The 25,190-nt window shown below is 36.1% G+C and overlaps 1 protein-coding gene across 5 annotated transcripts in view; it reads left to right on the forward strand.

Annotated features, from left to right (window-relative positions):
* The window catches only part of PIAS1 (protein inhibitor of activated STAT 1), a 222,524-nt gene that overhangs the window by 109,675 nt on the left and 87,659 nt on the right, over nt 1-25,190 (forward strand). For all 5 annotated transcript variants that reach the window (XM_082383315.1, XM_082383314.1, XM_082383317.1 and 2 more), the window contains exon 2: nt 14,673-15,117. In XM_082383315.1, coding sequence (XP_082239441.1) covers nt 14,673-15,117 — 445 coding nt within the window. The remainder of the gene's footprint in view (nt 1-14,672; nt 15,118-25,190) is intronic.

Here is a 25,190-nt window from a genome sequence, read left to right on the forward strand (position 1 = left end):
TACAAGATTAACATACAGAAATCAGTTGCATTTCTTTAACAAATATCAGAAAGGGAATGTAAAAAACAATACCTTTTTAAAAATTGTATTTATTTTTTTAATATTTATTTGGTTGGAGTATAGTTGATTAACAACGTTGTGTTTCAGGTGTACAGCAAAGTGATTCAGATATACATATACATGAATCTATTATTTTTCAAATTGTTTTCCCATTTAGGTTATTACAGAATATTGAGCAGAGTTCCCTGTGCTATACAGTAGGTCCCTGTTCGTTATCTATTTTAAATATAGCAGTGTGTACATGTCAATCCCAAACTGCCAGTCTATCTCTCCCCCTCCACCCCTCCCACTGGTAACCATAAGTTCTCTAAGCCTATGAGTCTGTTTCTGTTTTGTAAATAAGTTCATTTGTATCTTTTTTTAAGATTCCGCATATAAGTGATATCATATATGTCTTTCTCTGTTTGACTTACTTAGTATGATAATCTCCAGGTCCATCCATGTTGCTGCAAATGGCATTATTTCATGCTTTTTAATGGCCGAGTAATATTCCACTGTATATATGTACCACATCTTCTTTATCCATTCATCTGTCAATGGACATTTAGATTGCTTTCACATGTTGGCTATTGTAAATAGTGCTGCAATGAACATTAGGGTTCATGTATCCTTTTGAACCACGTTTTTCTCTGGCTATATGCCCAGGGAGTGGGATTGCTGGATCATATGGTAGCTCTATTTTTAGTCTCCTAAGCAACCTCCATGCTGTTCTCCATAGTGGCTGTACCAATTTACATTCCCACCTATAGTGTAGGAGGGTTCCCTTTTCTCCACACTCTCGCCAGCATTTATTGTTTGTAGACTTTTTGATGATGGCCATTCTGACTTGTGTGAGGTGATATCTCATTGTAGTTTTGATTTGCATCTCTAATACTAAGCGATGTTGAGCATCTTTTCCTGTGCCTCTTGTTCATCTGTATGTCTTCTTTGGAGAAATGTCTATTTAAGTTTTCTGCCCATTTTTTGAATGGGTTGTTTAAAAAAACAATACCTTTTAAAATCACACCAAAAAAAAAAAAAATACTTAGGAATACACCTGACCAAGGAGGTGAAAGACTTATGTGATGAGAACTATAGAACGTTAACAAAGAAAATTGAATATGAGTCAAAGAAATGGAAAGATATCCCATGCTCTTGGACTGGACGAATTAATATTGTTAAAATGACCATACTACCCAAAGCAATACACCGATTTAATGTGATCCCTATCAAATTATCAATGGTATTTTTTTGTAGAAGTAGAACAAATAATCCTAAAATTTATATGGAACCATAAAAGACCCAGAATTGCAAAAGCAATCCTGAGGAAAAAGAATAAAGCAGGAGGCATAATCATCCCAGACTTCAGACAATACTACAAGGGTTTAATTTCCAAAATATACAAACAGCTCATACAACTCAATAACAACAACCCAATCAAAAAATGGGCAGAAGACTTAAATAGACATTTCTCAAAAGAAGACATACAGATGGCCAATAGGCACCTGAAAAAGATGCTCAACATTGCTAATTATTAGAGAAATGCAAATCAGAACTACAGTGAGGTACCACCTCACACTGGTCAGAATGGCCATCATTAAAAAGTCTGCAAATAACAAATGCTGGAGAGGGTGTGGAGAAAAGGGAACCCTCCTACACTGTTGGGGGTAATGTAAGTTGGTGCAGCCACTATGGAGAACAGTATGGAGGTTCCTCAAAAAACTAAAAATAGAGTTGCCATATGATCCAGCAATCCCACTCCTGGGTGTATTTCTGGACAAAACTATAATTCAAAAAGATACATGGATGAATGGATAAAGATGGATAAATGGATAAAGAAGATGTGGTACATACATACAATGGAATATTACTCAGCCACAAAAAAATGAAATAATGCCATTTGTAGCAACTTGGATGGACCTAAAGATTATCATACTAAGTGAAGTAAGTCAGAAAGAGAAAGACATACTATATGATGCCACTTATATGTGGAATCTAAAATGTGACACAAATGAACCTATCTACAAAGGAGAAACAGACTCACAGACATAGAGAACAGACTTGTGGTTGCCAACGGGGAAGGAGATGTGGGAGAGGAATTGACTGCGAGTTTGGGGTTAGTAGATGCAAACTATTACATATAGAATGGATGGACAACAAGGTCCTACTGTGTAGCACAGGGAACTATATTCAATATCCTGTAATAAACAATAATGGAAAAGAATTTTTTTGAATAAAATAAAATTAAAAACAACATTTGTGGGAATTTCCTGGAGGTCCAGTGGTTAGGACTCAGCGCTTTCACTGCAAGGGCCTGGGTTCAATCCCTGCTTGGGGAACTAAGATCCTGCAAGCCTTGTAGTGCGGCCAAAAAAAAAAAAAAATTGTATATATCTTTTTCTAAGCTTGTTTTTCTCTGAAAGCTATAAATCAAGCATATGATAACCTTGTTTTTCTTGTGCACCCTGGACAGTGTTTATTGAATAATTACCTTAAGATTGGAGAATCTTGGGGAAAAATAATCATCTGAATCCTAAGTAGTTGAACGATCTTATTTGTAACCTTAAACTTTGTTATCTGGAGGGGAATTTCTTATCATGTGCCACTGGGCTCTATAGTCTTTTTTTTTTTTTTTTTTTTTAAGTATTTGTTTATTTATTTATTTATGGCTGTGTTGGGTCTTCGTTTCTGTGCGAGGGCATTCTCTAGTTGTGGCAAGCGGGGGCCCCTCTTCATCGCGGTGCGCGGGCCTCTCACTATCGCGGCCTCTCTTGTTGCGGAGCACAGGCTCCAGACGCGCAGGCTCAGTAATTGTGGCTCACGGGCCCAGCTGCTCCGCGGCATGTGGGATCTTCCCAGACCAGGGCTCGAACCCGTGTCCCCTGCATTAGCAGGCAGATTCTCAACCACTGCGCCACCAGGGAAGCCCGGCTCTATAGTCTTGACCCTGTTATATCCCAAGTTTTAAGGATGACCTGTATGAATATTTAAGAAGCAAAACTCTCAGATTTTGTAGGTGTCAGAAAACTGGGAAGAATGTTAGATGACAAAATCATGAGGAATTAATTCCTTGATAATTAATTCCTTGATAATTAATTCATCATCATCATCATCATCTCCTGTGCACTTACTAGATGTCATCTACCATACTTAGCATAGGTGATATGGAGAAAAGTGTCCTTGAAAGTCTCAAAGTCTAGGGGAGGACATAGACTAGAAAATCAGCTGTTTACAACACTGTGTGATAAATGCTACAGCAGAGAGTGCAGGGTGCAATTCTTCAACAGGGTTTTGAAAGGCTGGAATAATGAACTTGGAAAAAACGAAGTTTAACAGCGCTGTATATAAAGTTCTATTTTTAAATTTTAAAAATTGTATTAGAGGATGAGGAGGTTTAACCTAGTAGCATTTCATGTGAAAACAATTGAATAAAGGTTTTAGTTAACCTCAAGCTTAATGTGAGCGACAATGTGATGTGGACGTGACTCCCTGTCCCTGCTGAAAGAAAAGCATAACGTACAACATCCTTCCACTTGCCTAAATAAAACAGGCCAGTCAGTCTAAAATGCCTTATTAGGTTGCACTGGTAGAAATAGCTCTGTTCATAATAAGAGAGATAGTACTAAGAGTAGTCAAACTATCATCTGGATTATTTCATTCACTCTGAGTATGATGGCCAGGGTGGGAAGGGGTCTATACCAACAGGATGAAATTTTAGAACCATTGGGTAGAAGTTTAAGGAAAATTTCAATTCATAGAGCTTTTCAGTAATGTAGGCTGTTTTAAGATTAGATTGTGAACTCATGTAAGTGTTTCAGCAGAGGCTGGGAGACCATCAATTAAGGAGGTTACAGTAGAACTTCATATATTAGATGGAGAGTTGGACAAGATGATTGCTAAAGTTCTATTTTAAACTAACAACATTGTAAGTCAAGTATACGTCAAGAAAAATAAAGTCCTATTTTATGTTATGATCCTATGATTCTACAGTTTTTAAAAACATCATTTCAGGGCTTCCCTGGTGGTGCAGTGGTGGGGAATCTCCCTGCCAATGCAGGGAACACAGGTTCGATCCCTGGTCTGGGAGGATCCCACATGCCGTGGAGCAACTAAGCCTGTGTGCCACAACTACTGAGCCTGTATGCCACAACTACTGAGCCCGTGCGCCTAGAGCCCGTGCTGCGCAATGAGAGGCCGCCACGGTGAGAGGCCAGCGCACCGCAATGAAGAGTAGCCCCCACTCTCTGCAACTAGAGAAAAAAAAAAACAAACCCATGTGCAGCAACGAAGACCCAACGCAGCCAAAAATAAAAAATTAAAAAAACAAAAACTAAAAAAAGAAAAACATCATTTCATGGACTTCCTTGGTGGTCTGGTGGTTAAGGCTCCGTGCTTCCATTGCAGGGGGTCCAGGTTCGATCCCTGGTCAGGGGAGTTCCGTATGGCGCACGGTGCGGCAAAAAAAAAAAAAAAAAAAAAAAAATCATTTCAAATTCCCTAATGATGTCTGTAATTGTCAGTACTCTGCAGCATTGTGTGGACTTTGGCATCTGACTTTTGAGTCTGAGCTCCGCTATTTACTAGCTCTAACTTTGATTGAATAGGTTACACTTGTTACTCTGAAATAGTTCTCTTGATACTTTCCCTCTAAGGTTCTTACTTAATCACTTTTCTGGGACCCAGATTGAAGGCTGTGATTTAAAGATTTTGTATAGTTACAGAATGCATTTTTTCTCACTTTTTGTTTTGTTAATATTTATCTATTCTTTTACACTTCTTAACTTTCTCTCAGATAGAGTATAATGTATCTTTCATTGCATCTTGTCTGAAACTTAAATTAGATGATATCTCCAGTTGTAAATGCAACATTTTGTTTGGTTTTGGTTGGAGGAGTTTGTGAAAAAATATTCATTCTTTTATAATTTGATAGACTTAAAATTTCTTAAAGCTTTATTTATTTTATTTTTTTATACATTTATTTATATATTTAAAATTTTTTGGCTGCGTTGGGTCTTCATTGCTGTGCGCAGGCTTTCTCTAGTTGTGGCGAGTGGGGGCTACACTTCGTTGTGGTGCGTGGGCTTCTCATTGTGGTGGCTTCTCTTGTTGAGGAGCACGGGCTCTAGGTGCGTGGGCTTTCAATAGTTGTGGCTCATGGGCTCTAGAGCGCAGGCTCAGTAGTTGTGGTACACGGACTTAGTTGCTCCACGGCCTGTGGGATCTTCCCGGACCAGGGCTCGAACCCATGTCCCCTGCACTGGCAGGTGGATTCTTAACCGCTGTGCCAGCAGGGAAGTCCATAAAGCTTTATTATTTTTAAATTTTAGATTTTATTTGAAAAGTGAACGATTGTTCTCATGATCATGTATAGCACTGCTTTTTAAAAGGCACCTTATCTAGATTATTGAACGTTCTTGCAGATTTTCTTTGCAGTATTTCTTGGTCCTCTCTCCTCTATTTCCACTGTCACAGTTTCTTCTTACATGTAGATAAATAATTCTTGCTTGCTGCTATCTCTTTTAGCTAGAAGTCTTATTTCTTAGTCTCTTTCATCCATCCTATAGGTGGCTACTTGAATAACCTTAAACTATTTTTATCACTTGTTTACTGTCCCCAAATAAGCATTTATTCCACTGCTTGTTCACTCTGTAGAGTCTAATTTCTCTCACTGTCATTTAGTGCCCCCATCCCAGTGTAACACATACTCTGTCCTGGCTAAGATTTGTGATAAGACACTTGTATTGGTTAGTGGTTATAAATTTGAGCTCTGGAGTCGGGTCAGGTTTGAGCCCTGTCTCCATCACTTATTTACTGTTTAGCATCAGTTCTCTTAACCATAAAATGGGAATAATATTGGTCTGTCTCTTGTGTCCATGTGAGGGTTAAGTAAGATACTCATGCTACTATAATTAATATGTAATTGGCATATTATAAGCATTTAATACATATTAGGTTTATCATTATTTTTACTGTATCAACTCATGTATGACACTTATATTTTTGATTGAGAACATTGCTCATGGAGAGATTTCACTGACCATACAGATTGTATTTCCTTAACCTGTGGAAGAGTAGAACGAAAAGAAAGATTTCACTTAATAGTTATAGCATTATAGAATTTTGAAATTGAGGAATCTTTGAGAAGCTCTAGTCAATCTGTCATTTTTTAAAGAGAGAAAATAGACCCTGAAAGATTGTGATTCAGTAAATTAGTGGCCGAGTTAGTATTAGAATCCAAATTCTATATATACTAGTACCATATTATGTTGTATTTGTACCTAGCACATTTGAGAATTGAATTAATATGATCATGAGTCTCTGTTGCTGAAGAATAGCTTATCTCTATGTGTTCATTGTTTGTTCCTATATTCCCTTTCTACAACTCATTTAGGGCTCATTCATGGATCCAAAAAGCGTTTATTGAACATCTGTGTGCAGAGCAGCTTTTTACTTAAAGTTATATTTGTCCTACCTCTGCATAAGAAGTTTGGCAATGTGTTAGAATTTTAAACTCTTAATTTTTAAATAAAAGTAAACTTTTTTTATTGTAAAAAATATTTAATCCAAATTTTAAACTGTTTTGATTTGGATTTGTTATTTTTAGTATTCGAGTTATCATCTAGAAGGAGCTTTTGAAGGACATATCCGTGGGTTTCATGAAATGTGGTAGTACATAAATGGGGATGATATTTAAATTATCTATCAAAAATCAAAGCCATGATATGCCATTTCAACAGAGTGTTAGGTTTATACTTTGCTTGAAGGAGAATGGTTTATACTTTGCTTGAAGGAGAATGGAATCTTCATGTTTTGTCATTATGTGGGAGCTAAATGCAACCCATGTGATGGAAGATACCAGAAGGGGAGAAAGATAATCAGCTAGAGGAGTAGGCACTACAGGTCATTTTTCAGTCATCTTATATTGAGAAATAAATAAAAGATGAGAAATCAGGTGGAACAAGATTATGGAGAAGTATGTAACCAGCCTGACTTGCTACTTTAGTAGAAACTGTCTAACTAGGTTTTCTGGTTGAACTGGACATTGTTGACAAATTGCTAATCTAACAGCTGTTTATTAACTATTTCAAGTGGAGAGGATTAGAAGTGATCCTAAAGTCAGTTCCATTGAATGAAGAATCTGACTTTGAAAATAATGAATAAAATATTTTTGTAGTACCGTACAATCTTTATGCAGTTAGAGTATTTTTGATGATTGCTTTTGTGGATAGAAAGTAAAAGTATAAATGAAATATTATGACATTGTTAAATGCCTATTTTGACTGTCTTTAGAATTCATTTTGGTTTACAGTTGTTTACAAATTGAGACCAGATAAAGATTCATAATATAGAGTCTGCTTTATGATTCATCCCCTAAAATACTGAAGTGGGATGTGTGAACGAGAGTAATTAGGTGGTTCAACAGGAAGTACCTAATTCTTATTCACAATTTAGGTATGACCTTTAATAACGTAGGGTCATAGCTAATGAGACAGTAACATTGGCCCTTTTTATTTAATCTCAAAAAGCTGTCTACAATACTTATTAATATTGCTTGACTATTTCTTGTATTTCTTTTTCTCAGAATATAGTCCCTGCCTCTGTAGTTGGAATGGTGTTCTTATACAGGCACACACACATAACTGTGTGTGTGTGTGTGTGTAAAATGTTACATATCTGAGAAGGAGATTAAGTTGAAATGTGTTCTTATATAATGGTGAGGACCTTCCCCTCCTTCCTCCCCATTCCCCTACTCTGCCTTGAGAACACTGGAAGTCAACCTTGTACTGCCAAAGCAGGAGGTTGGAGGATTCCTCTGTGTCAAAAGTGATCAGATAAAAGGAAAAAATGGAATCCTCATGATAGCCAAGTTCCTGCCTTATCATCCTAGAGTGCAGTACTCCGGTCTGCTCACTCACACAGTTCATCTGATCATCTTTTTCGTGTCTTACTCTTAGATATAAATGTACAGCCAAAGGTTCCCTCTTACTTGAGGAAAACGTCAAGCATGAAAGGCAGAGACCAGAGAGAATAGCAAGAAAGAACTCAGATTACAGAGACAGTGCAGGCAGGTGAAGAAAACAACAACATCAAACATCCTATTTATTTATATTCTCAAGAGAAAAGAAGATGCTGTAGTAAAAAATAAAATAAAATTAAAAAAAAGAGAGAAGATACTACACTACATTCATGTAAAATAAGAACAAGATGTAGAGGGAAAAGAAAAGAAAAAGAAAAATGCAGCAAACAGAAAAGAGCTCATAGGAATTAAAAAAATTTTTTTTAAATTTATTAATTTATTTTATTTTTTTTGGCTGTGTTGGGTTTTCGTTTCTATGTGAGGGCTTTCTCTAGTTGTGGCAAGTGGGGGCCACTCTTCATCGCGGTGTGCGGGCCTCTCACTGTCGCGGCCCCTCTTGTTGCGGGGCACAGGCTCCAGATGCGCAGGCTCAGCAGTTGTGGCTCACGGGCCTAGTTGCTCCGCGGCATGTGGGATCTTCCCAGACCAGGGCTCGAACCCGTGTCCCCTGCATTGGCAGGCGGACTCTCAACCACTGCGCCACCAGGGAAGCCCCGGAATTAAAATTTTAATAGAAGAGTTAGAAGATGAAGTTGAGGAAATCTCCCGGAAAATAGAGCTAAAGACAAGAGATGTAAATGCAAGAGGAAAAAGAAAACAGAGCAAAAGAGAATTAGACAGTCTAGCAACGCCAGTATCTAAATAATAGGCATGCAAGAAAGAGAACAGAAAAAAGTCAAAGGAAGATTACTGCAAGAAAACTTCCCAGGGACTTCCCTGGTGGCACAGTGGTTAAGAATCCACCTGTCAATGCAGGGGACACAGGTTCGATCCCTCGTCCGGGAAGATCCCACATGCCGCAGAGCAGCTAAGCACATGTGCCACAACTACTGAGGCTGTGCTCTAGAGCCCGCGAGCCACAACTACTGAGCCCGTGTGCCACAACTACTGAAGCCCACATGCCTAGAGCCCGTGCTCCGCAACAAGAGAAGCCACAGCAGTGAGAAGCCCACACACTGCCACGAAGAGTAGCCCCTGCTTGCCGCAACTAGAGAAAGCCAGCATGCAGCAACGAAGACCCAACATAGGCAAAAATAAATTTATTTAAAAAAAAAAAAAAGAAAACTTCCCAGAACTGAAGGACATATATCTATAAATGTAAAAGACTTAGCAATTATCAGTTCATACAATAAAAAAAAAAAAAAAACCTACTCCAAGATACAATATTGTAAAATTTCAGAACACATACAGAGAAGCTTCTGGAAGCTTGCTGAGGAGGATATATAGGTGACTGTGAAAGACTGTGGATCAGAATGGTGCCAGGCTTCTTAAGAGAAGATGATGAGGAAAGGCCTTCAAAATTCTGATGGAACATACTTTCCTGTCTGGAATTCTATACTGAGCCAAACTCAGTTACTAAGTATGAGTAAATGAAGATATTTTTAGACAATGCAAGGGATTTTTAAAAAAGTGTACTTCCCATGCCCCCTTCTCAGGAAGCTACTGGAGGAAATACCCCACTAAAAAGAGAAAATCAAGAAAGGAAGAAGTGAGATCAAGGAAACAGGGGGTCCAACACGAAGAGTGATAAGGGAATTCCCAGGATAAGTTAAAGGGAAATTCCATGACCATAGTTTTGTACCAGGTCTAGAGAGCAAGCAGTCTAAATTAGAACTTGATGGAGGATTGTATGAAGTATATTTTTAAGAAAGAAATTAAAGGACTTCTCTGGTGGCGCAGTGGTTAGGAATCTACCTGCCAATGCAGGGGACATGGGTTCGATCCCTGGTGTGGGAAGATCTCACATGCTGTGGAGCAACTAAGCCCGTGTGCCACAACTACTGAGCCTGTGCTCTAGAGCCCGTGAGCCACAACTACTGAGCCTGTGTGCCACAACTACTGAAGCCCATGCGCCTAGAGCCCATGCTCCACAACAAGAGAAGCCACTGCAATAAGAAGTCCCGTGCACCGCAACCAAGAGTAGCCCCTGCTCGCCGCAACTAGAGAAAGGCCACGCGCAGCAACGAAGACCCAATGCAGCCAAAAATAAAATTAACAAAAAAGAAATTAAAACAGAGATTTACCTGATATATTTGAATACGTTGAGAGGAAAGTTAACACTAGCAATTTAAAGATGAATTAACCGTAGTTACACAGAAAATTAAGCAAATGCAAAAATGGTGCAGTTATTAACTAGAAGGAAAACAAGGTCATACAAAAAAAGAAACAGTAATCATGATGTACTTTTGGCTTGTCTGTGAATATTATTTACGGCCATAGTAATAATATAAACTCTAACAATTGATTCAACCAAAAATGATGATGGGAAGTTGTAACAGATCTAAAACATTATCTTTTAATAGGAAGTCAATTTTTTTCCTAAAGGGAAAAAATTTTAAATAACTAATAGACCTACTATATAGTAGAAATAGGGAAAAAAACGCCTGAAGAAATAGCTAAAAAGACTTGAAAGTAGTTGCCTTAGGGATGTGAAAAATGGGGACAGGGCAAGTGACATCTGTTTTTCTTGTAAAACTGTTCGACTTAAAATGGTGTGCAGGTCTTTCTGATTAAAAAGATTCATTTTAAAAAGATGCTCCTCACAGAATGCTTTCTGTACAGAATATACACATTTCTCAGGCATTCTATCATTTGGGGTTGTAGAGTCAGCAGAATGCTATCCAAGGAGGTAATGATTTCTAGTAATAGCAGTGGTTGATGTTATCCTTAGTTATAAATATTCATTTTGTTGTAGTGCTAACAAATGGAGATTTTAAACACACGAAAGATTAAAATACATTGCATTTCAACATTTCACATTTAAGTGTTTAGTTTTCCTCTGTGTTGTCAACACTTTACATTGTGAATTGACTGCTCCATGCTTCTTTGAAGCTTTTTGGTTGAGAGATACTTCAGATGGTTGCGTTTCCTGCCCTCTTTTATTTGTTTTTTTAAACAGTGCATGCTTATTACAGTCCTTAAGATTATGCAGCAGCTGCTCCAATAATAGCAATAGATAGCACCTCATCTTTCACTGTACCTGATTACAAGGTGCAATGGTTAATTTGAATCCAGATGTTTTCTTTTATCTTAACCACCAATTTTTTTTACAGCTAAAATGTTGAAGCTTGAAGTTGAGATTGAATGTTAAATAAATTGATCTTCTAGAAGTTTTTCTCTTTCCTAATTAAAAGGCATGTGGTTTGTTTTCGCTAAAAGACACTAACATAGTGTAAAGGTACAACATTTGGAGTAGAAGTAGTTTTGTAACATTCAACAAATTTCTTAACCTTCCTAGGCCTCAGTTTTCCCATCTGTAAATTGAGGACAATACCTACCTTATAATTGTGATGATTAATTATGCGTCCTGTGAAAATGAAAACAAAAATTATGCCTATGTCATTAACTTTTTTCTTTTGATCATCAAGCATGAGATTTTATTTTATGCGAGTTGTCAATGTATTCTTCCATAGAAATAGAACAATAATACATCTGTGCTGCATTTAAATAAATCCTTATACACATAGAGTTAGGACAAAAGCTGTCATAAGTTTATGGTAACCGCTGAGTTTCGGTTTTTGTGTTTGACTTAAGAGAATGGAGCTGAATTGAAATGGAAAGACATTCTTCTCTTTCTAAAAATTTATCGTGTTTTCTCTGTAAAACAAAATACATTTGGCCAATGCGAACTTAAATTTAGTTTTAACCTATAATCTTTGAAGCATAATTCATGTTATTTCTCTAAGAGCAGAAGCTTATTAATACAGTGCTTTTCTGTTGAAATCTCTGTTCCTTTTAAAATAAGTAAAAAAAAATCTTTAAAACTATTTTGTACTCTTAGGACAGTTTGGATAGTAGGGAGAAATTGATATCCTGCTGACATTATAGTAATTATTTAATCTCTGATAACAATCTAAAGAGAGAAACGTTATAGGATTTGGGCTAGAATTTGTTTTTTTTTTTTTTTTTTTTTAATTTTATAGCTACTTTATTTATTTATTTATTTTTGGCTGTGTTGGGTCTTCAGTTCGTGCGAGGGCTTTCTCTAGTTGCGGCAAGCGGGGGCTACTCTTCATCGCGGTGCGGGGACCGCTCTTCATCGCGGTGCGCGGGCCTTTCACTATCGCAGCCCCTCCCGTTGCGGGGCACAGGCTCCAGATGCGCAGGCTCGGCAGTTGTGGCTCACAGGCCCAGCTGCTCCGTGGCATGTGGGATCCTCCCAGACCAGGGCTCGAACCCGTGTCCCCTGCATTAGCAGGCAGATTCTCAACCACTGCGGCACCAGGGAAGCCCCTAGAATTTGTTTTTTAAGGGCTACATTATATCTTTGAACATAAGAGCTTGGGAGTCCATTTGGATTTATATTATAGTTATATGTATAACTTATCACTGTAGAATCCACCCCCACCCTTCCTTCTGGTGTGATTTTCTTATTTTGTTCATCATTCATTCATTGTCCTGTCATTATTGTTGGGCCCTAGTGTTAGATGCTGAAGGTAACATGACCTTGTACCATAGAGCAGGGGTCCCCAACCACCTGGTCCATGGCCTGATAGGAACTTGGCTACACAGCAGGAGGTGAGCGGTGGGAGAGCAAGCAAAGCTTCATCTGTATTTACAGCTGCTCCCCATCATTACCACCTGAGCTCCACCTCTTGTCAGATCAGCGGTGACATTAGATTCTCATAGGAGCGTGAACCCTACTGTGAACTGTGCATGTGAGGGATCTAGGTCGCGTGCTCCTTATGAGAATCTAATGGCCGATGATCTGAGGTGGAGCTGAGGTGGTGAGGCTAGTGCTGGGAAGCAGCTGCAAATACAGATTATCATGAGCAGAGAGGTTTGACTGCACAGAGACCATAATCAATCAATGTGCTTGAATCATCCCGAAACCATCATCCTCCCCTCCCTGACCCATGGAAAAATTGTCTTCCACGAAACTGGTCCCTGGTGTCAAAAAGGTTGGGGACTGTTGCCATAGAGGACCTCAGTCTGGTCATGGAATCATTTGTAAAAAAAAGAAAATTATAATACAGCAAGATAAGTGCTAAAATAAAGATATGAAAAATGGCCAGTAAGAGTAGTGAAAAGAGAGTCATTTAGTTCTGCCAGGCCTAAAGGGCAAGGCTGACAAAATCTGGGCTTTGAGGAAACAAAGCATTCTCCAGGCCAGGGAAGGTAGGGCAAGGGCTCATATTTCTTTGATTAACCCGCTATATTGCATTTAAAGCTCTTTATACACTTGTTTTTCTCACCGTTTTATTTTTCTTAATTGTTTTGTAATCTGCAGATAACTTCTAGATGATTGGCTTGAGATGAATGTTATCCCAGGGAGTGGTGGTAAATTAGGGAAGGCAGCTTAGCTTTTGTGGTATTTGGGATGAGGTGAGGGGAGAAAACAGTTGTGCAAATAGAGAGTAAATGGTAACCTTACATGTGTCTTTCATCCTGACACCTCCCTGTCAGTGGTGGTAAAGTCAGGATTCTTCTGTTAATAGCTGTATGATCTTGTCTTCCCTTTGGATTTCATTTTCCTCAACTTTAAAATGAGAGAATTGGTGTGGGTATTTCCTGTTGGTAGTCTCTTAGTAGTTGGGGAAAAAGGAGAAATAAGTTTGGGAACGCAGAGTTAAAGTTAAATAGATTTCTTTACTACAGCCTTATGCATTATGGCATGTGGATTGAATTCCCGGACTTTTGCCGCGTGGCTTGTGGGATCTTAGTTCCCCGATGAGGGATCGAGCCCAGGCCCTCGGCAGTGAAAGCACAGAGTCTGAACCATTGGACTGCCAGGAAATTCCCAATTCCTGGACTTTTTAGCCTGGCTTTGCCAATAGAGTGTCAATAATATGTTTCCAGTGTCATCCTTTTCCTAATGGTTTAGTGGAAAGATCATGCATGGGCTTTAGAATTACACATAACTGGGTTTGAATCCTCATTGATACTTAGTAGCTATGTGGCCTTAGGTAAGTTGTTTAACCTTTCCTAACTAGTTTCTTCACATGTAAAGCAGGAAGGGTAACACCTTGTGGAGTTGTAAAGATTTAATGACAACCCATATGAAAATATCAAATGTATCTGGTATATAATGGGTCAAAAAAGGTATAGTTTAAGCCCTATAAATCCCAAAGTCAGTATAGAATGTAATATAATGTTATTTGTATCCTGCCTACATCTGGTGCTTCAGGTGGACTGTTTATATGTTTCACATATACTTATATAATTTTCCCCTAAGAAAACAAATGTTCTTGAGGGCTCATTATCTTTTGCCATCCACACAGCACTCAGTACTCTCCTGGAGACTTAGTAAGTGCTTGATAAATACCTGAAAATTTCATTATAACAATGGAATGAGGTGAGATGTGGTTCTACTTGGTGTATACTTATTTTACGTCTTTCATAACCCTAGGTAGAAGTTAGTGAATTTATGAATATTAATTTTAAATTTCTTTGGTTATATCAAATGATTAGATTTTAAGTTTGAAATAACTGGAATTGACTGTAAATAAATTGGCCTTTGTAAACAAACCATAAGGATAAAGTGTTAAAGTATCGTTTAATGTTGTAAATTATATTATTGGAATACTAATGTTTTACATTTTGTTTTGTCTCTAAGCAAATGGTTATGAGCCTTAGAGTTTCTGAACTCCAAGTACTGTTGGGCTACGCTGGGAGAAACAAGCACGGACGCAAACACGAACTTCTCACAAAAGCCCTGCATTTGCTAAAGGCTGGCTGCAGTCCTGCTGTACAAATGAAAATTAAAGAACTCTATAGGCGGAGGTTCCCCCAGAAAATCATGACGCCTGCGGACTTGTCCATCCCCAACGTACATTCAAGTCCTATGCCAGCAACTTTGTCTCCATCTACCATTCCACAACTCACTTATGATGGTCACCCTGCATCATCACCGTTACTCCCTGTTTCTCTTCTGGGACCTAAACATGAACTGGAACTCCCACATCTTACGTCAGCTCTTCATCCAGTCCATCCGGATATAAAACTTCAAAAATTACCATTTTATGATTTACTGGATGAACTGATAAAACCCACCAGTCTAGGTAAGATTATTCTGTAATGATTATTTGGTTACTTTTGGAGGATACATTTTCATTTTTGAGTTTGAATTTGACCCAGATTATTATTCATAATAAAATTTATATTTGGTGGTAGGATCTAGATGGTAAAAAGGATCTTTCAATTTTAGACAAATTCAAATATATAAAAGCTGTCTTTTAGACAGAAAAAAAGCATATTCACGTCTTCCGTGATGGTTGTTGACACAGTAAATGTTAAAAACTTTCCAAGAATATAAACGTTTTTAAAGTGTAATATTTTAGATTGTTGATTACTATTTTATAATAACCCTTACAAAATTAAAATTAAAACCCAGTAATTACTATCAGTCTCTGAATTCAGTTTTTAATTTTCAAGGGTTGATGACATCTAAATCAAATGACTATTTTTGATTATTTAAATGAGTAAATGGTTTAAATTTTTATAAAGGAGAGTTGAACTTTGATGTGTAGTATTTTAATTTCAGTTGACTTTTTCAAGTGGATATGTGTACCTTTCATTTGTACACATGATTATGGTTATATAATCACTTGAAATTTCATGTACTATGTTTTCCCATCATTTGATAAATGCCTAGTCTATTAATAGAATTCGATGTATTAATCAACTTGAAATTTTAATTGCTATAATGCTACCTTACTTTATTTAAGGTAGAAGAAAATTGACCCTGTTGGGATCTCTGCTACCTTTGGTGTAATATATTTAAAATATCAGACTTCCAGATGCTGGTTTGTTGTTATAAATCAGTGGTTGGCAAACTATGGCTGGCAAGGGAAATTCAGCCTGCAGCCTGTTTTGGTGAATCTGAGCTAAGAATTTTTTTTTTTTTTTTAATATTCCTAAAGAGTTGTAAAATAAAACAAAAACAGAAGAATATGCAACAGAGACCATGTATGTCTGCAAAACCTAAAATATTTACTGTCTGGCTTTTACAGAAAAAGTTTGCCAACCCCTGTTACAAATCAGTAAACATTTCAGTTTGGGGGATTGGTGAGTGTTGAATTTTGAGAACATTTACAGAAATTCTTTGAACTGGGAAATGTTTGTTTTAAATTATTTTTAGCAGAATAACTGAATAAATTAAGATTATAGGAGTCATTTTCAAACAACATGAATTTTTTCACATGACTTTATTTTTTAAATAGCCATTAATAAGAAAACACTTGCTGAGAACCTACTGTAAGCTTTTAAAACTTATACATGCTCATTATAAAAAATGAAAGTGCCAAAGTCCCTTCCTTGTTAGCAGTTCAGTATATATGCATATATAAGCAAGTTATGTTTCTTGTTTTTAAGAAGGAATCATATTGTATCAATACATAGTGTTCTGTGACTTGCCCCTACCCCCTTTTTTGCCTTACTAATATATTACAGACATTTCTCCTTGTCTGTCTTTCCCATTTTTAATTGAAGGCTATACATACACACACGTATATATAGTGTCTTTGTGTACATGTGTGAGCATGTGTGTGTGTATATATATATATATATGAGCTAATTTCTTATTAAAGACTGTATTATTTTATGTTCTAAATAAGTCCTCTATTAAAAGACGTATTTTCTAGTTTTTCCCTGCCAAAAACATGCTATAGTGAACATCATCTGAAATTTGAAAGGAAAAGAATGTTGGTGGCTTTTATTTGATTTGATTCCCAGCTCTCAAATTTTCTTTGGGTCTTAACAATTAACATATCTTGTTGTTTTCAGTTTCACTAATATAAATTTCAAGTACCAGTGTGAATAGGTGATGTTTACGTACGTATCTAAATTTTGTTATGAAAAGTAGAAATCAAAGTGGACATAAATTCTGGTTATATTGGATAATATTTTAAATATTAATAAATAAAAATAGAGCATTTAAAATTATTTTTATTTTACTGAGGTACTTTGCTTAAATATATATGTTACGTGTTTATTTCTAGTTGTCTACACTGTCTTTTTATGCCTTTGCAGTTTAACTTAATATATCATAATTTATATCTTATTGTTTTAATACTTCAGGGTACTTTATCCTTATGAACTTTTTAGTGTGTAATAATAGTGGGCAAACATCTGGTTTTTCCCTAAAAAGATATGAGAAGCAGGTAGTTCATAAGAAATTGTGTTGTTAAAGCTGCAGATAGTTTTTGTTATCTTTCTATAGTATTTTCTCCCTAATGACTGTTTTTAAAGAATAGTCAATAAATTTTAAATAATTTTTCTGTCTTTACTCTTCATCTGAAAATTTATAGAATGCTACAATGGGGTATTTTTGTGTAACAGTTTAAGAACAATGTCATAAAGTTTTGCCCATTCTTGATAACCATTAAGTAAACCTTTGCATTTACAAAATTGACTGGTTGAAGTACTAAAATATTTCCCATAATATTTATTTAATTGGACTTTCTTTGTATTGTCAAGCCTCATTATTTGCACATGCTAGTGGATGAATGCCTGCTATCTCAGTAAATCCAAAATCACTACTCACAACAGTTTCACAGCCATTTATAGACATGCACAGAGCTGCAAAGAATTTGAGTTGGCTCATGTGTGCTTTCCCACCTGTGGTTGAACTAGGTGGCTCTTGCTTTCATATTGTAAACAAATGTCCTCTTTGCATTCTACTTAATGCCACATTTTTTGCATTTCTGTGCTTTTTGTTGGTGATTGCATTGTTTAAAATGGCCCCCAAGCATAGTGCTGAAGTTTTGTCTAGTGTTCCTGTATGCACAAAGGCTGTGATGTGCATTATGGAGAAAATACATGTATTAGATCAGTTTTGTTCAGCCTTGAGTTACAGTGCTGTTGGCAATGAGCTTAGTGTGAATGAATCATCAATATATATCAAATAAGGTGTCTTTAAACAGAAGCACACATAAAACAAGGTTAGGTATTGATCAGTTGATGAAAATGTTGTGCTCAGAGGCTTGCAGGAATCTAACCCTGTATTTCTCCTAGGAGCAATGGTTCAGTATTCACTAACTCATTGTTTGTGGCAACTTTATAGAGCACCAGTTTTCATGAATAAATCCATTGTTTGTGATATAAACACAAAATGAATAGGTGGTATGGAATTGCTTGTTGGTATGTAAATAGATTTCTAATTTCTCATTGTTATCATAGAATTAAAATAAAAGCAAACATTTTGGTTATGCATAAAAAGATCACCAGAAAGTAATTTGTGGAAGCTTATTGATTCAGTAACTATTCAGGGGATGGAAATACTCAGAGAATTTGAAAAAAGATTCTGAGTAATCTGCAAGAGTTTAGGATGAACATATTTTAAGGCCCTGTCAAGTTAAAAAAAAAAAAAAAAAAAAAATTGAAAAAAGGAGTCTATAAGATTTTTAACATTGTTAAAAGACTATCTCTGTACTTCATTAAATGAAATGACTACTTCATCATGGAATTCAGTTTTCTAAGGGATTACTTTCGCAAGTAGATTGTTTGTTTTAAGTCTAGGAAAACAATATTCTCTGAAAAATTAAATGGCTTGAAGCATTTTCTTTCTTAGTATACATATTGAATACATTTAAAATCATTACAAACTCTTAAGAGTTTAGTTTTGACCTGTACTTAGCTGGTTCATCACATTTAATCACTTGAGTCCAGAATGTGATGGGTAAATTTAATTTTTCATTTTTTCCCCTTCCATTTTATCTGTAAGCACTAGATTTAAACAGAGTTTAAGGTGTTCTAGTGTAAGCTGAATGTTTGTATGCATGGTTCATGTTTCTAACTAAAATCAAAACAATAGTTTTGGTATTCCCCCATTTTATTAGATAATTCTTATCCATTTTTATAATCATCTTGTTATTATTTCTTTAACAATAAGTAATTTTAAGGTCTTTATCCATTTTGGAACACATATTAAAGAGAATTCTTTTCATTAATTGGGAGATGAAGTAAAGGTGGTTGTAAAGTAAAATGCTTGATTTACTGTGTATTTTTGTCTGTCAGTATTAAAATCCCGTTTGTTCTATGAGGTCCATTTCAAATGCTTTTAAAAACCTTTTCCATTAATCTTTCTAAGATGTCCCCCTCACATCTGTCTGTTCTTCCCCAATCCAAATCAATTTCACTTTCCTGCATGCTCTTAATAACATTTTGTTGTTGCTAGTTCCTCAAAATCAGCTCTGCTGTATTCATCTGTATAATTCCCATAATATACAGAGCTATGAACCTCTTATGTGGAACCACAGTAAACAATTATTAGCTCTCCAATTTATTTAAATACAATAAAGTCTGTTTTAATGTTTTTTGCAAAGTATTTGGATGCTACATACTGAAGAATCTGAAACACTGAGACATTATAATTGGTCATATGGATGTCATTCTTCAGTTTGTCATGAAACAAGTCACTTATTTCTTTGTCTTTCTCTTTTTTTAAGTCTTTTTTAAAATTAATTTTTATTGGAGTATAGTTGATTTAAAATGTTGTGTTAGTTTCTGCTTTACAGCAAAGTGAATCATTTGTACATATATCCACTCTTTTTTAGATCATTTTCCCGTATAGGTCATTACAGAGTATTGAGTAGAGTTCCCTGTGCTATACAGTAGGTTCTTATCTATTTTATATATAGTAATGTGTATATGTCAATCCCAGTCTCCCAATTTATCCCTCCCTCCCTCTTTTTTTATGTCTTGGAAGGTGGTTTCTATTTAAGTTTTAATGTTTGTCAAACAATCTTTTCCGTTAAACACCACAAATATCTCTGCTCTGGGTTACATATTTGATTTTCCTGAGTTCTGTTTTAAGTAGTTATAATTTAATTTGATGTGGGACGGTGTATTGGTATTTCCTAGGGATGTCCAACAACCTAGGTGTATAGGGTTTATAGTTTCAGTATTTTAGAAAGCTAGGTCAGTCTGTTGCCTTTTTAAAGTAGAACATTTGTATATAGAAAATTATAATTATTTTAGGCTTGGGAAGATGTATGAATAATTTATAGAAAAGATTTGAATTAATATATATATGTTTTATATTATGCACTTGGTTTTTTGCCTTAGGAAACAAGGCAGCAGATGCTTCAGCACTCCTAAATAGTTAAAACGATCCATCTTGTTTTGTGCAGTGCGAGTAAGGTTTCTGCTACATCTTAATAACATTGGTTACCAGTGTTTTCTGCCAAGGGCTCGACTGGCATTGGATTAGATTTCACAGTTTCTTTCTCTTCTCATTTTTTATAATTGAGTTTGCCTTCCTCCACATGCCTAATAGCCACTGCCTAAAGATCAGGTGATGCAAATTCAAGGACACAGACTCTGATAAGTATTGGGAAGGGCATTCAGAGGTTTTATGATTTACTCTACTCTGCTTTTAGAAAATTTGCCTTCTAACAATTCAACACAAGCTGTGCTCTTCTGTACTTGAATTTTAGGAAATCAAAAGCACTAATTTTTTCTGTAGGCAGGTTTCTTCCCTAGGAACTTTTCTTCCTAATTTGGCAGCACTGGTTTCTTTTCTTTTCTTTTTTAAGAGATGTAGAGAGAATTTATTTATTTATTTTAAACTTTGGCTAATTTGACTAATTTATTGCTTGTGCGTTTTAATTACATTTGTTGTTGTATACAACAGTATCACCATAAACTAGTGTCCATTAAGTATTATAAATTGCTATTTTATTTATCTTTATTTTTATTTTTTAAATTTTTATTCAAATATAGTTGATTTACAATGTTGTGTTAGTTTCAGGTACATAGTAAAGTGATTCAGTTATACACACATATATATAAATATATATATTCTTTTTTTATATTCTCTTCAATTATATGTTATTACAAGATACTGAGTATAGTTCCCTGTGCTATACAGTAGGTCTTTGTTAGTTATCTATTTTATGTATAGTAGTGTGTATATTTTAACCCCAAACTCCTAAATTATCCCTCTCCCCTCCTCCCCTTGGCGGCCATTAGTTTGTTTTCTGTGTTTGAGAGTCCATTTCTGTTTTGTAGATAAGTTCATTTGTATCCTTTTTTTTAGATTCCTCATATAAGTGATATCATATGATATTTGTCTTCCTCTGTCTGGCTTACTTCACTTAATATGATAATCTCTAGGTCCATCCATGTTGTTGCAAATGGCATTATTTCATTCTTTTTTATAGCTGAGTAATATTCCGTTGTGTATATATACCACATCTTCTTTATCCATTCATCTCTTGATGGACAGTTAGGTTGCTAGCCATTCTTGGCTGTTGTAAACAGTGCTGCAATGAACATTGGGGTGCATTTGTCTTTTCGAATTATGGTTTTCTCCAGATATATGCCCAGGAGTGGGATTGCTGGATAATATGGTAGCTCTATTATTAGTTTTTTAAGGAACCTCCTTGCTGTTCTCCATAGCAGCTATATCAATTTACATTCCCACCAACAGTGTAGGAAGGTTCCTTTTTCTCCACACCCTCTCCAGCATTTATTATTTGTAGATTTTTTTGATGATGGCCATTCTGACCAATGTGAGGTGATACCTCATTGTAGTTTTGATTTGCATTTCTCTAATAATTAGTGATATTGAGCAACTTTTCATGTACCTCTTGGCCATCTGTTTGTCTTTTTTGGAGAAATGTCTTTTTAGGTCTTCTGCCCATTTTTTGATTGGGTTGTTTGGTTTTTTTTTTTTTGCTGTTGAGCTGTATGAGCTGTTTGTATATTTCGGAGATTAATCCCTTGTCAGTCGCATCGTTTGCAAATATTTTCTCCCATTCTGTAGATTGCCTTTTTTAAAAAAATTCATTTATTTTATTTTTGGCTGCGTTGGGTCTTCATTGCTGCATGTGGGGTTTTTCTAGTTGCGGTGAGCGGGGGCTACTCTTCGTTGCATTGCACAGGCTTCTCAGTGGGATGGCTTCTCTTGTTGTGGAGCACAGGCTCCAGGTGCACAGGCTTCAGTAGTTGTGGCTTGTGGGTTCTAGAGTGCAGGCTCAGTAGTTGTGGTGCACGGGCTTTGTTGCTCCGTGGCATGTGGGATTCCCCTGGACCAGGGCTCGAACCCATGTCCCCTGCATTGGCAGGTGGATTCTCAACCACTGTGCCACCAGGGAAGCCTGTCTTTTTGTTTTGTTTATGGTTTCCTTCGCTGTGCAAAAGCTGGTAAGTTTGATTAGGTCCCATTTGTTTATTTTTGTTTTTATTTCCATTACTCTAGGAGATGGATCCAAAAAGATGTTGCTGTAATTTATGTCAGAGAGTGTTCTGCCTATGTTTTCCTCTAGGGGTTTTATAGTATCAGGTCTTACATTTAGGTCTTTAATCCATTTTGAGTTTATTTTTGTGTATGGTGTTAGAGAATGTTGTAATTTCATTCTTTTACATGTAGCTGTCCAGTGTTTCCAGTACCACTTATTGAAGAGACTGTCTTTTCTGCATTGTATATTCTTGCCTCCTTTGTTGTGGATTAATTGACTGTGTGTGTGGATTTATTTCTGGGCTTTCTGTTCTTTTCCATTGATCTGCATTTCTGTTTTTGTGCCAGTACCATACTGTTTTGATTACTGCAGCTTTGTAGTATGGTGTGACGTCAGGGAGCCTGATTCCTCCAGCTTCGTTTTTCTTTCTCAGGATGGCTTTTGCTATTCGGGGTCTTTTGTGTTTCCATACAAATTATAAAATTTTTTGTTCTAGTTATGTGAAAAATGCAATTGGTAATTTGATAGGAATTACATTGAATCTGTAGATTGCCTTGGGTAGTAATAGTCATTTTGACAGTATTGGTTCTTCCAGTCCAAGAACATGGTATATCTTTCCATTTGTGTCATTTTCGATGTCTTTCATCAGCATCTTATAGTTTTCGGAGTACAGGTCTTTTGCCTCCATAGGTAGGTTTATTACTAAGTATTTTATTCTTTTGATGCAGTGGTAAATGGGATTGTTTCCTTAATTTCTCTTTCTGACCTTTCGTTCTTAGTGTATAGAAATGCAACAGATTTCTGTGTATTGATTTTGTAGCCTGCAGCTTCACCACATTCATTGATGAGCTCTAGTAGTTTTCCGGTAGCATCTTTAGGATTTTCTATGTATAGTATCATGTCATCTGTAAACAGTGATAGTTTTACTTCTTCTTTTCCACTTTGGATTCTTTTTTTTTTTTTGATTGCTGGGCTAGGACTTTCAAAATTATGTTGAATAAAAGTGGTGAGAGTGAACATCCTTGTCTTGCTCCTGATCTTAGAGGAAATGTTTTCAGCTTTTCCCCATTGAGTATGATGTTAGCTGTGGGTTTGTCATATATGGCCTTTAGTATGTTGAGGTATGTTCCCTCTATGCCCAGTTTCTGGAGTGTGTTTATCATAAATGGATGTTGAATTTTATCAAAAGCTTTTTCTGCATCTATTGAGATGATCATATGGTTTTTATTCTTCAGTTTGTTAATGTGGTGTATCACACTGATTGATTTGCAGATACTGAAAAATCCTTGCATCCCTGGGATAAATCCCACTTGGTCATGGTGTATAATCCTTTTAATGTATTGCTGGATTCGTTTGCTAGTATTTTGTTGAGGCTTTTTGCATCTGTGTCCATCAGTGATACTGGCCTGTAATTTTCTTTTTTTGTGGTATCTTTGTCTGATTTTGGTATCAGGGTGATGGTGGCCTTATAGAATGAATTTGGAAGTGCTCCTTCCTCTGCAATTTTTTTTTGGAGAGCAGCACTGATTTCTGACTTTCAAAACAAAATCTAAAATTTACTTCTAAATCTACATCCCCTTGTAGATAATCTGTCTTTTTATCTGGTGAATTTAATTTAATATTTTTATTATAGTTTGTATAAGTGGCCCAGAAGCCTGAAGCCATCTATTGTGTTTTTTTTTTTTTTTAATTTTTTTGGGGGGTAAAGTAGAAAAGTATAGCTTTATTACTTTGCCGGGCAAAGGGGGACACAGCAGACTCCTGCCTCGAAAAACTATATGTCCCAACCCGGTAGGATTTGATAAGGAGTTTTATAGCAGTGCTTCCCAAGGGTGGGGTTGCTGACAAGATTAGGGTGTGTGCAGGGCCTGCACTCCTCTAATCTAGTCTCAGGTAGTCTTCTTTTTTTTTTTTTTCACACGCACACACTGTATTTTATTTTTACAAGAGATAAATAGACTGACACCAAGCATTGTACATGGATGACCACAGCAAAAGCAACAATGATTGCAATTACCAAACATGAAACACACTCATACTATGTCATAATATTGACCTTCAGTCCAGTAATCCTCCACTGTAACAGCTCCTTTACTTTGCAGTGAAAATCGATTTGTATATTCTTTGCCTCTGAGTCCTTGTGCGATTTTTTTTTTTTTTAATTCAAACAGAAAGTCACAAAAATTATACTCATCCTCATCAGTTCACTCAGTCCCATGTAATTAATTTTTTTTTTCATCTTGATCTTTTGTTACCACTTTTATGAGTTCATCAGTTTTTCATTAGAGTTCTGAAAATGCTTATTCATTCAGTTCAGCAGTACAGTCAGTTACCAGAAACCTGTACTTGTCAGTCTTTTCCATGAATTCCTTGAAGATGAAACCCTTTTATAGGAACATATTTGCAAAAGCATCAGAGTACACCCAGAACTGTCTGTAAATGACAAAAGACTTAAAAATGACCACGGTTAAAGATTTGATGAAAGTTCATAATAATGCAGTTGACAAGAAAATTAGTTATTTCTGAGATATACATTTTAAAGTAATAACTAGGATTATGACTTATAACATTATACCAGAACATATAAGATTTTTAGAAATTTCATGTAATGTCTGAAACATTTATATTAACATATTTCCATACAAATAACCCAATGAAAGTTTAGTATTAGTTGTTTTGTTTGTTTGTTTTTTTATACTGCAGGTTCTTATTAGTCATCAGTTTTATACACATCAATGTATACATGTCAATCCCAATCGCCCAATTCAGCACACCACCATCCCCACCCCACCGCAGTTTTCCCCCCTTGGTGTCCATATGTCTGTTCTCTACATCTGTGTCTCAACTTCTGCCCTGCAAACCGTCTCATCTGTACCATTTTTCTAGGTTCCACATACATGCGTTAATATACGATATTTGTTTTTCTCTTTCTGACTTACTTCACTCTGTAT

The sequence above is a fragment of the Balaenoptera borealis genome (assembly GCF_965194805.1).
Source record: "Balaenoptera borealis genome assembly, chromosome: 3".
Taxonomy (NCBI): Eukaryota; Metazoa; Chordata; class Mammalia; order Artiodactyla; family Balaenopteridae; genus Balaenoptera; species Balaenoptera borealis.